Source organism: Mesoplodon mirus (assembly GCF_964341445.2).
Source record: "Mesoplodon mirus genome assembly, chromosome: 13".
Taxonomy (NCBI): domain Eukaryota; kingdom Metazoa; phylum Chordata; class Mammalia; order Artiodactyla; family Ziphiidae; genus Mesoplodon; species Mesoplodon mirus.
In genome coordinates, this window is record NC_138989.1 from 26,911,310 (window position 1) to 26,924,631 (window position 13,322).

The 13,322-nt window shown below is 66.2% G+C and overlaps 1 protein-coding gene across 2 annotated transcripts; it reads left to right on the forward strand.

Moving 5' to 3' along the window:
- Nucleotides 1-18: 18 nt before the first annotated feature.
- On the forward strand, nt 19-11,547 carry SCARF2 (scavenger receptor class F member 2). Of its 2 annotated transcripts, XM_082641417.1 has the most exons (11): nt 19-197; nt 4,982-5,040; nt 5,143-5,244; nt 5,417-5,936; nt 6,038-6,256; nt 6,388-6,516; nt 7,104-7,207; nt 7,280-7,397; nt 7,667-7,782; nt 8,876-9,028; nt 9,811-11,547. In XM_082641417.1, exons 1-11 carry the CDS (start codon nt 34-36, stop codon nt 10,743-10,745), a joined length of 2,619 nt encoding a protein of 872 aa, XP_082497543.1. In that variant the 5' UTR covers nt 19-33; the 3' UTR covers nt 10,746-11,547. The 2 variants fall into 2 exon arrangements, with proteins under 2 accessions (XP_082497543.1, XP_082497544.1); XM_082641418.1 differs by lacking the exon at nt 6,038-6,256.
- Nucleotides 11,548-13,322: the final 1,775 nt, after the last annotated feature.

The window sequence follows — 13,322 nt, forward strand, 5'->3', positions numbered from 1 at the left end:
GCCCGCGCCCGCCCCGCGCCTGCCCCGCGCCGCATGGAGGGCGCAGGGCCCCGGGGGGCCGGGCCGGCGCGGCGCCGGGGAGCCGGGGGGCCGCCGCCGCCGCTGCCGCCGCTGCTGCTGCTGCTCTGGCTGCTGCCCGGCCCCGCGGCGCCCCAGGAGCTGAGCCCGCGCGGCCGCAACGTGTGCCGCGCGCCCGGGTAGGAGCCGGCCGGGCTGGGGGAGGGGGCCGGAGGGACGCCCGGGGCCGGGGGGAGGGGGCGCCCAGGACCTCCCTGAGCCAAACGCGCGGGCCCCCCGGGCCGCCCTCGCCGACGCCGGCTCCGCTCCAGGCCGAGCCTGGGCGCCGGGCCACGACGGTGCGTCCGAGGATACCCCGGGCGAGAAGCGGGCGAGGGTAGAGCAGAGGGCAGCGGACGCCCAGAGGGCTGACACACGGGGTCCGAGATTTCAGACCCAGGAAAAGGGACCCTTGGGCCGGATTGTGAAGGCCGTAAGAAGACGGGAAGCTCATTCCAAGCCCATGGCATGGCATGTGCAAGGGCCCAGACACACGAGTGTGGCTCGAGCCGTGATGGAGGGAGGGTGAGCGTCCAGGAGAGATGGAGCGAGGCTCCTGAGAAGAGGGAGCCGCGGAGGTCTTGAGGCAGGCGAGTCGGAAGGACAGATTTGTGTCTTAGAAAGAGCGGGCGCGGGTGGGAAGAGGGTGGTTATGGAGGTGGGCGTCGAGGAGCCTGAGCTCAGAGTGACCCAGAAGCGGGAATAGAAAGGACAATGACGTGCGCCGGCATCGGGAGGATGGGGGACTCCCGGGTGGGGATACGGGGTGCAGAGGGGCGGCGCAGAGGTGGGCGCCACGAGGAGCCGGGCTGGGGAAGCCAGTGTGGGACAGGAAGGGACAGGCCCTGCCGGAGGGCGCCGGGCCCAGGACCTTGCCCGGAGGTCGAAGAGCGCAAGCCAGGACCCAGGAGTGGGCGCAGGAGTCGGAGGACCCAGTCGGTCTGTCAGAGGCCACTGCGAGGTCAAGGGCATCTCCGCGCGGGGGCGAGGAGCCGGCGTGAGGGGGTGCCTTGGCGCGGGCGGGGGGCGCCAGGCAGGCGGGAAGCTGGAGAAGCATCACGGGCTCCTGGCGGGTGCGGTGGGGGCGCCCTGGGCCGCAGGGCCCAGGGAGGCCGCGTCCGGGGGCAGGCGGTCGCGGCAGACAAGGGGCTGTGAGGGGCCGCGCGGGGTTTCCGAGCTCGGATCCCGAGGCGCGCAGACCCCTCCCCGCTGCGGGCCCCGCCTCTGGGGCGGGGGCCGGCCTGGCCCGCCATCTGCTTCACATCGACGCCGACGCCGCCGCCTCCCGGGCCTCCCGGGCCTCCCCGGCCCCAGGAATGCAGCGGCTGTGGCGGGCGGGGCCGCCTGGAGAGGGGGAGGGCGCGATCGTCGCCGGCCCTGTCCCTCCGCCTCGGCTCTCCTTCCCTGTGGGGGTCCGTGCCGGGGGTGGGGGGTCGGGGGATCCGATGGCAGGCCAGAGCTGTCCGGAGCCTGCTCCACTCCCCCTCTCCCCGAGATGTTCCATCAGGCGGCCTGTTCCCGTAGCCAAGAGCCTGGGTTGGGTTTCAGATCCTGGTGCCACCTCTCCCCATCTGAGTGGCCCCGGGCACAACGCTTAACCTTTCTGGGCCAGTCCATACTCCTGTCCAGTGGGGTTGGTGGTGGTAGAGGAGGGATGACTCTGATCCTGTGTGGAGCTGGTTAATGGGAAAGTCGGCACTCCCCCATCCCCCCCAGGGTCTGGACCATCTCTTCATTACCTTCCCAAGGCTGGGCCTTGCCAGGCTCCCACTAGCGTTCCCTCCCCCCGGAGGCAGGAGGACTAGGGCAGGGAGCAGCTCTCAGTCAGTAAAATCCCATACACTCACTGTGTGCAGGCCTGTTGTTGGTGCAGGGATACAGCTGTCCTGTGTGGAGGAGACTTACAGCAAATCATCTGACATCTGGCAAGGGCTGGGGAGGAGGTGTTCAGTTGGGGAGACCCAGTGGGAAATGATGAGTGAGAGAGGCCCGTGGGAGAGGATGCAGAGCAGGGTGGCATCTGGGGCAGGGTCCTGAGTGCAGAAGGCCTGTTGGAAGCACAGGAAGGAGCCCTGGGAGCTGGGACAGGGATGGTGGAGGAGAGGCCACAGGGCGATGGGAACCCCTGTGGGCTTTGCACAGAAGAGGGGCAGGATGTGACCTGGGTTGGCTGTCAGGTGGCAGATGAACGGGGGCAGGAGGGCAGAAGGTGGGAGAGAACCAGGGAGGGTGAGGGTGGTTCTCACAAGGCTGGGCGGGGGACAAGTGGCCTGTCCCATCCTAGATCCAGTTTGGAAGGTAGAGCTGGCGTGTTTCTCAGTTGATCCACTCTGGGAGAGAGCAGAGTCCCCTCCCAGCCTCCCAGCCTGGAAGGACAGTCTTTACCCTGAGATGGAGAAGACTCGGGGTGGGGGGGGCTAGTGGGGAGGAGGGCCCCCCTCGAGGCCTCCGAGGCATTGTCAGTGTCTCGATGGGACTTAGGGAGCTTCCCCAGGGAGCTAGAGTGGACAGAGCAGGGGAGGGAGGCGGGGGGTGGGGCAGAAACCAGGGGAGGGGTGCCCAGGGGGGAAGGAGGAGAGTGGGGCAGGCATGGAGTCCCAGGGGGCGTGGAGGCAGAGGAGCTTCCTGTCTGGACTGGGGAGAGAATGGGACAGACACTGGCACAGTGAGCAGGCAGTGCTCTTGGGGAGCTTTGCTGAGGTGGCTTGGGCAGGTTCAAGATGAAGGTTTAAATCACCGCAGCTTCATTTGCAGTAACAGTGATCTATGGAGGGGGCAGCCTGCAGCACAGCCTGCTTGCTGAGGGGCCTGGATTGACACCCCAGGGTCCTGCCCTAGTGTAGTAGCTACCCCTGCACTGGGCCATCTTTCTTGTCATCTCACTTTCATAAGATCTGGGAAAATGGGCCTGCCAACCTAGCCCAGCCTTTTCTGCCAGCCCGTCCCAGAAGGAAAAGTCCCACAGACTCATCCTCCATGTGGGCTCTGTCCTGTCGGGGAGCAGGGTTGTTAGCTCTTTTGAGTGGGGCCTGGGCACCAGCCATGCTAGGGGGACCAGGTGAACTCAGGGACTTCCTAGAGCCTGTTCAGCATGGGCTGGAGCTCACAGCACAGCCTCGGCTGAGCTCATAGTTTGTGCTGGACACATCTTGACTCTCAATCCTCCTGCCAAACCTATGGGCCCCATTCTACAGATTTAGCAGCTGGAGCTCAGAGGGGTAAAGTTCTGTGCCCAAGGTCACACAGCAAGTGGCAGACCCAGGCATCCAATCCAACTTAGTGTGGCCCTAAAACCAGGCTCCCAACCTGATTACAGAGCCATGCAGCCAGGTCGTCCAGGATGGAAGGTGGTCAGTGTTCCTGGGCCATCCCAGCAGGCCATCTGGTGAGGCTGCCTGCAGGAGGGACCTCTACAGAGGCTCTCCATCCAGAGACCTGGGTTCAGACTGGCAGAAGAGGCAGGAGGGTGATGGGCCCTTGGAACTGGGTCTCCCTACAGATGGCCGTCTTGGAGCTGGGTGGGTGGGGACAATGGGGGCCAGAAAATCCAGGCCTGCTTAGAGTTCCTGGCTCTGGTTTCCAGTTTTATTTGTGGAAAATAAGCTGGCCCATTCCTTGAAGTTTGGGGTTTTATGGGTCCTGTTCCCCAGGTCCCATATCTTTGGCCCAAAGGAGAATCCAGCCCTTTCTGGGAGAGGGGGCTCCCTTGGAGTCCGGGGGCCCCATCCAGAGTGTGGTGATCATTTTGAGCTGGGAACGGTTGGGGGGCATCTCCTGAGGGGTGTGATACGGGGCAGCTGCAGCCTTTCCCTTCTCAGGCCATCCCACCCCCACCCCAGGGTCCTCAGGCCCCTCCCACCTCCTCCGATCACCCCGGTTCTAGATTCACATCCTTCCCAAGAGGCCCTCTCCTTTTCTCTGAAGTGTGAATGGTGGCTGTGTGCCTTTAGCATTTGGCTGAAGTTCTAGGTCTGATGGGACCCTGCAGAACGGCAGCCTGAGTGTCTGTTCCTTCTCAGCCTCCTTTGCCCCACAGTGTGGGCACACCCCACCTCAGCCCTCATGGCCCTCACCAGTGGCCATGGCTTCACTTGGGCAGGGCCCCCAAACCTTTGTGTCTACATACCCCATAAGCCCAGGGCTTGGGAGGCTGCACCACCCTGATATGGGACACATAAATTTTTTACCTCCTACTGTACCTTGTAAAGCCAAATAAAATTAAACAAGATTTTATGAAATTTCACGGAGAGGACATTCTAACGTTGCCTGCCTCCAGCCCAAGTCTCGCCCTGGTGCTCTGCAGCCCTCAGTTTTACTTTCCTTACTCGGATGGAGGACTCCCTGGGTGTACCTTGCCCCTCTCCAAGTGGACACCTCGCTGTGTCCACCATGCTCAGAGGCTACCCATTTGCCTTGGTGCTCCAGTTGGGCATCCAGATGTGCCCACCGGGCCCAGCCAGTCCTGACACTGCCCAAGTCATATCATATCTGGATCCCTGACACCCATCTGGCCAGACCCCCACCCCCAGGGATGCCCTAGACCTCCATGCCTGAGCAGGTCCTGGAGGCCCAGGGACCTTTGCCCCACCCCCACCTCACTGCTGCCCCTCCTGGGACATGTGGGGTCTCTTCTCTGGCCTAGTGGATGGGGGAAGAGGGCACAGATCAGGAGGAGTGGCGAGACCCCTTGTAGAGGGAACTGGGAAGTTCTTGGAGGTGGTCTGCCATCTGCCGCCTCCCAGTGTCTGCTCTAGAGGGCTGGAATTTGTGTCTTATTGGCTTCGAGTCTCCCGAACCTACAGCAGTGCCGGGCACAGAGCAGGGCCTTGATAACCACCTCCCTAGGGCAGGGTGGAGGTTGCTGGGGGACCCAGCGAGGACTAGGAGTGGGTCCCGAGCTCAGGCGCCCTCTCTCTGCCTGCAGCTCCCAGGAGCTCACTTGCTGCGCCGGCTGGAGGCAGCAGGGGGACGAGTGTGGGATCGGTGAGTAGGGCACCCTGGGACTTGGGCAGGGGGCGGGGTCACGGAGAGGAGGGATAATGTGGGGGCTGAACTCGCGACAACTTGGGCGCGTCTCGTCCGCAGCTGTGTGCGAAGGCAACTCCACGTGCTCGGAGAACGAGGTGTGCGTGCGGCCGGGCGAGTGCCGCTGCCGCCATGGCTACTTCGGTGCCAACTGCGACACCAGTGAGCGCGGATTGTGACGGGGGGGGGCAGTGGGGCAGGATCCCAGAGATGGGCGGGGCCTGAGTCGGGATCGGGTCCCCGGGGGCGGGGGGCTGGACGCGGGCAGGTTCGGGCTGGGTCTGGGCCCCCTCGCGAGCACCTGGGCCTCCCACCCTCTCCGCTCGCTCTGCAGAGTGCCCGCGCCAGTTCTGGGGTCCCGACTGCAAGGAGCTGTGTGTCTGCCACCCACACGGGCAGTGCGAGGACGTGACGGGCCAGTGTACATGTCATGCGCGGCGCTGGGGCGCACGCTGCGAGCATGCGTGCCAATGCCAGCACGGCGCGTGCCACCCGCGGAGCGGCGCGTGTCGCTGTGAGCCTGGCTGGTGGGGCCCACAGTGCGCCAGCGCGTGCTACTGCAGCGCCACGTCGCGCTGCGACCCACAGACGGGCGCGTGCCTCTGCCACGCAGGCTGGTGGGGCCGCAGCTGCAACAACCAGTGTGCCTGCAACACGTCGCCGTGCGAGCAACAGAGCGGCCGCTGCCAGTGCCGCGAGCGCACGTTCGGCGCGCGCTGCGAGCGCTATTGCCAGTGCTTCCGCGGCCGCTGCCATCCGGTGGACGGCACGTGCGCGTGCGAGCCCGGTTACCGGGGCAAGTACTGCCGCGAGCCTTGCCCTGCCGGCTTCTACGGCCTGGGCTGCCGCCGCCGGTAAGCGCGGGCCCCGGCCGGGGAGGGAGAGGAGGGGCAGGCGCCGAGGGAGCCGGGGTGAGGCGGCCGGGACCCCGCCTAGCCTCCCAACCCTTCCCCAGATGCGGCCAGTGCAAGGGCCAGCAGCCATGCACGGTGGCCGAGGGCCGTTGCCTGACGTGTGAGCCCGGCTGGAACGGCACCAAGTGCGACCAGCCGTGCGCCACCGGCTTCTACGGCGAGGGCTGCGGCCACCGCTGCCCGCCGTGTCGCGACGGGCACGCCTGCAACCACGTCACCGGCAAGTGCACGCGCTGCAACGCGGGCTGGATCGGTGACCGGTGAGCAACCCGTGTCCGCCTCAGGCACGCAGCCCCCAGCCGGCCTCCCCCGATTGCCCTCCGCGGAGGGCTCTGTGGGCTTAAGGGTCGTTTGCCCTGTTTCCGTTGACGCCCCCTCCCCGCGTTCCGAGGTGTGAGACCAAGTGCAGCAATGGCACCTACGGAGAGGACTGCGCGTTCGTGTGCGCCGACTGCGGCAGCGGCCACTGCGACTTCCAGTCGGGACGTTGCCTGTGCAGCCCGGGCGTCCACGGGCCCCAGTGAGTGCCCGGGGACCCAAGGGGTTTGAGGGGTCTGTATCCGGCACTGGGCTCCAGCCAGACCCCAGGTGCTGCTGCGTTGGCCGACCAGGCGGGGCCCAGGCTTGGCCCCTCAGCCTTGGCCCCCATACTTCAGCTAGGGAGCGACAACAGGCTCTTTGGGGCAGTTTCCTGCCCTGGGGTGGAGCCAGCGCTCGAGCGGGATCTGGCGACCAGGTCAGCCTGTGGCCAGTGGGCTCCTTGAGGGCTGCAGGGCTGAGGTGACCCGGAGATGATGTGGAATGAGCAGGGACCTCCACGTACAGCCAAGGGTCTCGTCTGGCAGCCCCTTTTCCCCCCACAGAAGAGTCAGCCCCAGCAATGGGCACTGCGGCCAGTGTACACGGCCCGTCCCCCAGACTCCGTCCCACTGGAGTGCACACATTTGTTTCCAAAACATTGATCGCTCAGTGTGTGCTGCAGTCCCTAGAGAATGGAGAACCCGGGGCCGGGGCTGGCTGGCCGCGGGGGCGAGGGCGGGAGGCGTAACCGAGGGCCGCTTGGCGCTCCCAGACCCCAAGCCCCTCACTGACCTCGCGCCCCCGCAGCTGTAACCTGACTTGCCCGCCCGGGCTCCACGGCGTGGACTGCGCCCAGGCCTGCAGCTGCCACGAGGACTCGTGCGACCCGGTCACCGGTGCCTGCCGCCTGGGTGAGTGGGTGAGGGCGACCCGGCGGGGACGCGGGGGCTGCCGGCACCTCGCTGACCCTGTGACCCCCACAGAGACCAACCAGCGAAAGGGCGTGATGGGCGCGGGCGCGCTGCTCGCCCTGCTTCTCGGCCTGCTGCTCTCGCTGCTCGGCTGCTGCTGCGCCTGCCGCGGCAAGGACCCCGCGCGCGGGTGAGGCTTCCAGCTCCCTCCCTTCTCCGGTTCCGGCCGCGCGGGGTCTGCAGGGCGGCGCGCCCTTCCCAGCCCCGCCCTGGGGGGCCCCGCCCTTCGTTAGCTCAGGCCCCGCCTCCCTGAGGTTCTGCTCCCTTGGGCCTCCCCAGCCTTAGGCCCCGACCCTCCTATCAGGCCCCTCCCTCCCTGTGGGTGGGCTCCCACGGGCTCGCCCCGCCCCTCTGGCACAGGCACGGCCCCGCCCCTTCGCTCAGGCCCCGCCCCCGCAGGGAGCTCTCGCTTGGGAGGAAGAAGGCGCCGCAGCGCTTATGCGGGCGCTTCAGCCGCATCAGCATGAAGCTGCCCCGGATCCCACTCCGCAGGCAGAAGCTGCCCAAGGTCGTAGGTAAGGATGACGTCTCCGGGGAACACTCCCCGACGCAGGAGGCTGTTGGGAAATGGGTGTGACGGGGTCGGTGTAGGAACTGCGGGGCCTTGAGTGTCGATGTGGGGGCGTGGGGTGGTGCGACCAGGGGGAGAAAAAAAGGAATGCGGATGCAGGGGAGCCCTGGAGGAAGGCAGGGGTCCTACGTGTGCGGGCAGGTGTGGGCCCTGTCTCGGTGACTGTGAGTGACTGCATGTGTGGTGTGGTGGGGCAGTGTGGACTGGACATCCGCGGCCGGCAGGCCCCCGCAGTCTGTGGGAGTGAGTACACTGTCAGTTCTGATGCGAGCCGCAGGTGGACGCGGGCACCTATGAGTGGGAATGCCCTGCCACAGGAAGACCCGCCCCCGGCCTGGATCCCCAGCTGTGCCCTGGGTCTTTCCTGGAAACTGGGCAGGCTGGTCCCTCGGCCCCCACCCTACCTCAGGACGGGGCTGGGTGCGGGGCGATGCTGCTTCTCTCCTTCTGCCTGCACTGACTCACACCGGGGTGGAGTCTCTCTGCGTCTTTCCCACTTGTTTCCAAAGATGAGGGGCATGGGGAGATGAAGTCTCCTGGGAGGTAAAGATGCAGACAGCTGAGAAAACCCCTGGGCTCACTCAGCAGAGTGGGATCTATGGGCACCGATGTGGGGGCTGGAACCCACATCCCATTTGTGAGAGGGGGACAGGCTGGCCAGCCTCTGGGATTCCCCCGTTGTGGGGTCTACGTCTGTGGAGGCCGTGCCTAGGGGTGCAGCCTGCTGAGATGGCTGAGGCAAAGGGTGGCTTCACCACTGCACATTTGCATTCAAAAACTGCTGCAAGACAGGGTCTGAAGCATGGCTTGGAGGCCCTGATGGCCTCTCCCAACCAGGTGCTCTCTCTTTTCCCAACTTTTGGCCCGACCTTGCTCAGCTCCCTGGCCATACACTAGCCTGTTGAATTGCCTGTCCCACCCACTATCTTGGGGTAGGGCTGGCTTGGGTCCCTCCATCATTTGTGGCAGGAGGGCTGGCGAGGGCACTGGCTTGGGCAGGCGGGGCCCCTGGCAGCTATGCCTCCCTCCTTCTCCAGTGGCCCATCACGACCTGGATAACACGCTCAACTGCAGCTTCCTGGAGCCGCCTTCGGGGCTGGAGCAGCCCTCGCCATCATGGTCTTCCCGGGCCTCCTTCTCCTCGTTTGACACCACGGATGAAGGCCCCGTATACTGCGTACCCCACGAGGGTGAGTACCCCTCTGCTTGGGGTGAAGACCCCTCTCACTCTGACCCAGTGAAAGGTTCCAGCTGAAATTTCTGTGCTCTGAGGGACAGGCAGCATGGGGAGGAAGGGCTAGTGATGCTGTTAACTGGGGGGTGGATACACAGTTGAGGTTGCAGAGTGGGCTTCTTTGCTGCCCAGCACCAGACTGGGGTAGGGTCTGGGGAGGTAGCCACAGCCCAGGTTCACTTCTGGGGAGACAAGGCAGAGAAAATTCCGGGCCTGGGGAGGGGGTGGCAGAGGAGACAGGAAATGGGGTTTGCAGGATATGGGGACACACTTTCACCTGAAGCCTTGGCTCACAAACATCAAGAAGCAACCTGAATAGCTGGGCTTCTGGCCTCTCTCTTCCCCAGACCATCCCCGTGAATGACCTTGGGCAGGTGACTAACCTCTGAGCCTTAGAAGGCCTTTCTCTTAAAAAAGGACTATGAATCGAGGGTCAAATGTGGTGATGGTGGCCCCCCAGGCTGGAGATGTGGTGGGGGAGGGCTGCGAGTCCAGGCCGAGTTGGGGCTGCAACCCAGGAATGAGCCCCACTACCCCAGCCCTCCGCCCCTGGGGCTCTGAGCTAAGTTTGTGGTCAGTGCAGTGAATGTGCCAGGCATGTCTGGATGCCACGGCGACTGAGCGCCAGCTGGGGCGGGAAGAGGAGGGGAGGTGGGGTGCCAGCGAGGGTTTGCTCTTGGAGGCTGGAGGGCCAAGCTCTTTCCGGAGGAGGTGACCACCCCGCTCTTCCCTTGTCAGAGGCGGCAACCGAGAGCCGGGACGCGGAGGGCCCCTCCGCCCCAGCCCCTGCCCCTGCCCCTGCCCCTGCCCCTGCCTCTGCCGAGGCACTGGCTTCGTCCGCTGCACCGGTGACTACGACCGCGGAGGAGGCCACCCCCCTCCGCGCGTCCTCCGACAGCGAGCGGTCGGCGTCGAGCGGGGACGGGCCCGGCGGGGCACTGTATGCGCGTGTGGCCCGGCGCGAGGCCCGGCCGGCCCGGGTCCGGGGCGAGGCCCGAGGCCTGTCGCTTTCGCCATCGCCCGAGCGCAGGAAGCCGCCGCCGCCCGACCCCGCCACCAAGCCCAAGGTGTCCTGGATCCACGGCAAGCACGGTGCCGCCGTCGCGCGTGCGCCGTCGCCGCCACCCGCGGGCCCCGAGGCCGCTCCCAGCCCCAGCAAGAGGAAACGGACGCCCAGCGACACGTCGGCGCGGCCGGACGAGCCCTGCAGCCCCAGGGCCCGCGACCCGACGCCGCGGCCCCCGGGGCTGGCCGAGGAGGGGCCGGTCCTCGCCGCACCCTCGCCGCCCCGGGCTCGGGCGCGGGGCCGTGGCCCGGGCCTCTCAGAGCCCACGGACGCTGGCGGTCCCCCGCGCAGCGCACCTGAGGCCGCCTCCATGCTGGCCGCCGAGCTGCGCGACAAGACTCGCAGCCTGGGCCGCGCCGAGGGGGCCGTGGGCACGCAGGGCCCCCGAGAGAAGCCGGCGCCGCCTCAGAAGGCCAAGCGCTCGGTGCCTCCCGCCTCGCCGGCCCGCGCGCCCACCGCGCCCGAGGCCCCAGGGCCCGAGAAGACGGCAGCGGGCGCGCCCGGATCCGACACCCCCCGAAAGAAGACCCCCATCCAGAAGCCGCCTCGCAAGAAGAGCCGGGAGGTGGCGGGCGAGCCGGGCCGGGTGAGCGCGCCCACCCTGTAGTAGGTCGGCCCCGCCGTGCCTGCAGCTCCTCGGCTTAGCAGCGCTGCTTGCCACCCCGCGTCCCGTGCGCGCCCGGCGTCTCCCACGGGGGCCCCATCCCAGAGCAGTCTGGCGGGAGGCTGCGTCTCACTGGGTCAGGCTCAACGGCCCTCCTGGATGGGGTCCCGCGCTCGGGCAGGAAGCCCCATCCCAGTGGCTAAGGCCTGACAGACGCTTTGCTGGCCCCTCCCTTCCCATGGCCTGCCTGTGGAGGGCTCCCACCAGCCCGGGTCTCAAAGGCCAAGGGTAGGAGGGCTCTGCCTAAAGAACACCTCTCACTGGCCAAGAGTGCCTTGGCTGGGTCACCTTCTCACTGGCTGAGGCCAGAAGCACTTCCACCCTGGCAGCCTCTCTCTGGCCCAGGGCCTGGCGCCTCTGGCTGGAGGTTCCCTTCTGTGACCCTAGCCAGAGGCTACTTCCACTGGCCGAGCCCCAGGGCATCTGGTTGACCGGAGCCTGGGGAGGAGGGCTGGTCTCTGCTCCTCAGGAGGCTTGGCTGTCTCCCCACCCACCCCAGCCCCACCCACGCTCTCCCAGCCCCAGCCTCCCCAGCCCTGGCCCCTCTGCTGTCGAGCTGGTTTTGATGGCCTCCCACCACCCCACATGCCTGGGAATCCGAGGGGCAACTCCAGTGGCCTGTGGAGACGTATTTATAGGCCCCCGGCAGGGCTGCTCCCACCCCATCCGGGTGCCCCAGGATGGGCTCCTCCCGGCAGGGGCTTGGCCAAAGCTTTCTTAATAAAGTGCCTTTTTTCTCCCCGTGTTCTGACTGCTTCCTATCTGCTGGGCCTCTGACGAGGATGTCCCCCCAAAAGAAACTGTGCCAGGACCCCTCGACCCAAGTGGAGACTGGGATCCCAGGTGTGGGTCTCCCAGGACCACGTTGGAAGTGGGTCATGTCCATCTGCCCATCCTTCACCTGTTTATCAAGTTTATTGGGCACCCACCTCGGCCCACCCCATCCTGGGCTGGCAACCTGGGATGAAGGGTGTGTAGGAGCAGATAGAGTGGCACCCTTGGCTACGAGGAAGGAGCCAGCGCATGGGGCTGCTTCTGTCCTGCACCTTCCCCACTGCCCACTGCTGTTACACTTGGAGCCTCGAGCTGTTTGGTGTGGCTGGGGTGGGTCAGAGGCTGGGGCCAGGGGGCAGCAGGCCACGGGCACAGCCTCCAGCCGGGCCGCATCTGACACAAACAAGACAGTCTGGCACCGCACAGAGCCCCGCTGTCCATCTCAATGGGCTCCCTGTCCTCAGCCGGAAACTCTCCCAGCCCGAGAGGTGGGGGGAGGGGGAGAGCCCGCCTGGCCCAGAGCCCTGGCTGGCCCTGCTGGCAGTGCCCCCCACTCCCCTGCTCCCCCACTGAACCTCGGCCTGCTCCCACTCTGGCCTGGCCTTCTTTCAGTGGCCATTTGTCCTAATGTCTTCACTGCTTCTGGCCCTTAGGATGGCCTCGCAAGTGACCTTCCTGAGCTACAAATCCTCACTTTTCTACCGTGTCCGCTGTCTCTCGTCTATCTGGGCTCCTCCCATCTCCCTGCCTCTGCCTAGCAGGCCTCTTCCTCACCTTTTGCTGCCAGCTCTTTCGATCAGGAGATTCTGCCATGAGTCTCCATTTATCTCCCCACCCCCGCCCCACAGGCCCCAGCACGACCAGAGTCTGACCATTGCTGGCAGCTCAGGGATCTCACCTGGCAAGTCTCTTGCCCTCTGGCCAGATGCCACATGGAGGTAAACATCAGTGACATGTACAGGGGCTGAGCCACCTGAGTGGAGATGGCCTCATGGCACAGGTGGGACATCTGGCGTGGCTCCCGTGGCCGTAGTCCCTGCATCTGGCCTGGTCAGGCAGCACGTGGAAGGCAGGCTCCCTATCCCCGGGGCACGCACCTTCCCTCGAGCCAGCTGGGCACCCTTCCAGCCGTGGCCCTGCGCCTGGCCAGCCTCATCCCTTCTGGCACCAGGCCATGCTGGCTGCCGGGGCTAAGAACACAGGCTTAACATCAGCCAGGAGGGGCAGCTGCCCAGCTGGGCTCAGCAAGGGCAGGGCAGTGGCTGAAGAAGGTGGTGGAGGGCAGTGAGGTGGTTCGGACCACAGTCTTGCCATGTACCCCCCCACCCACCATGTGCCACCCTGCCGCTCCCCAACCCCCGAACCCCTGCTCCAGCTCGCCTGCTCCCTGGCCTGGATCAGTGCTGTGTGGGGCGACCAGAGCTGTCGCATCGGCCAGGCCTTTCCTGAGGCCCCTCCGCCGCCTGCTCTGGGAGCCTCCAGGCATCCAAGACCCTGAGCTTCAGGAGCCCCTCTGTGTGGGTGCCTCACAGAGCAGGAGCACCTCCCGCACTTCCGGCAGCCAGCCCTGCCACCCTGGGGGCCAGGTGTTGTGGCCTGGAGGAGACCAGGCAAGACCTGGCCCAAGAAACCCCCCCCCCCCATGATCTGGTAGCCGCCTGGAGAGGGAGCTGCTGGGACCCCCTCCCCACCCCCATAGGCCTGCAGCAGTGCTAGCTCCCAGGGCAGGCGCCACAAAAGGGAACC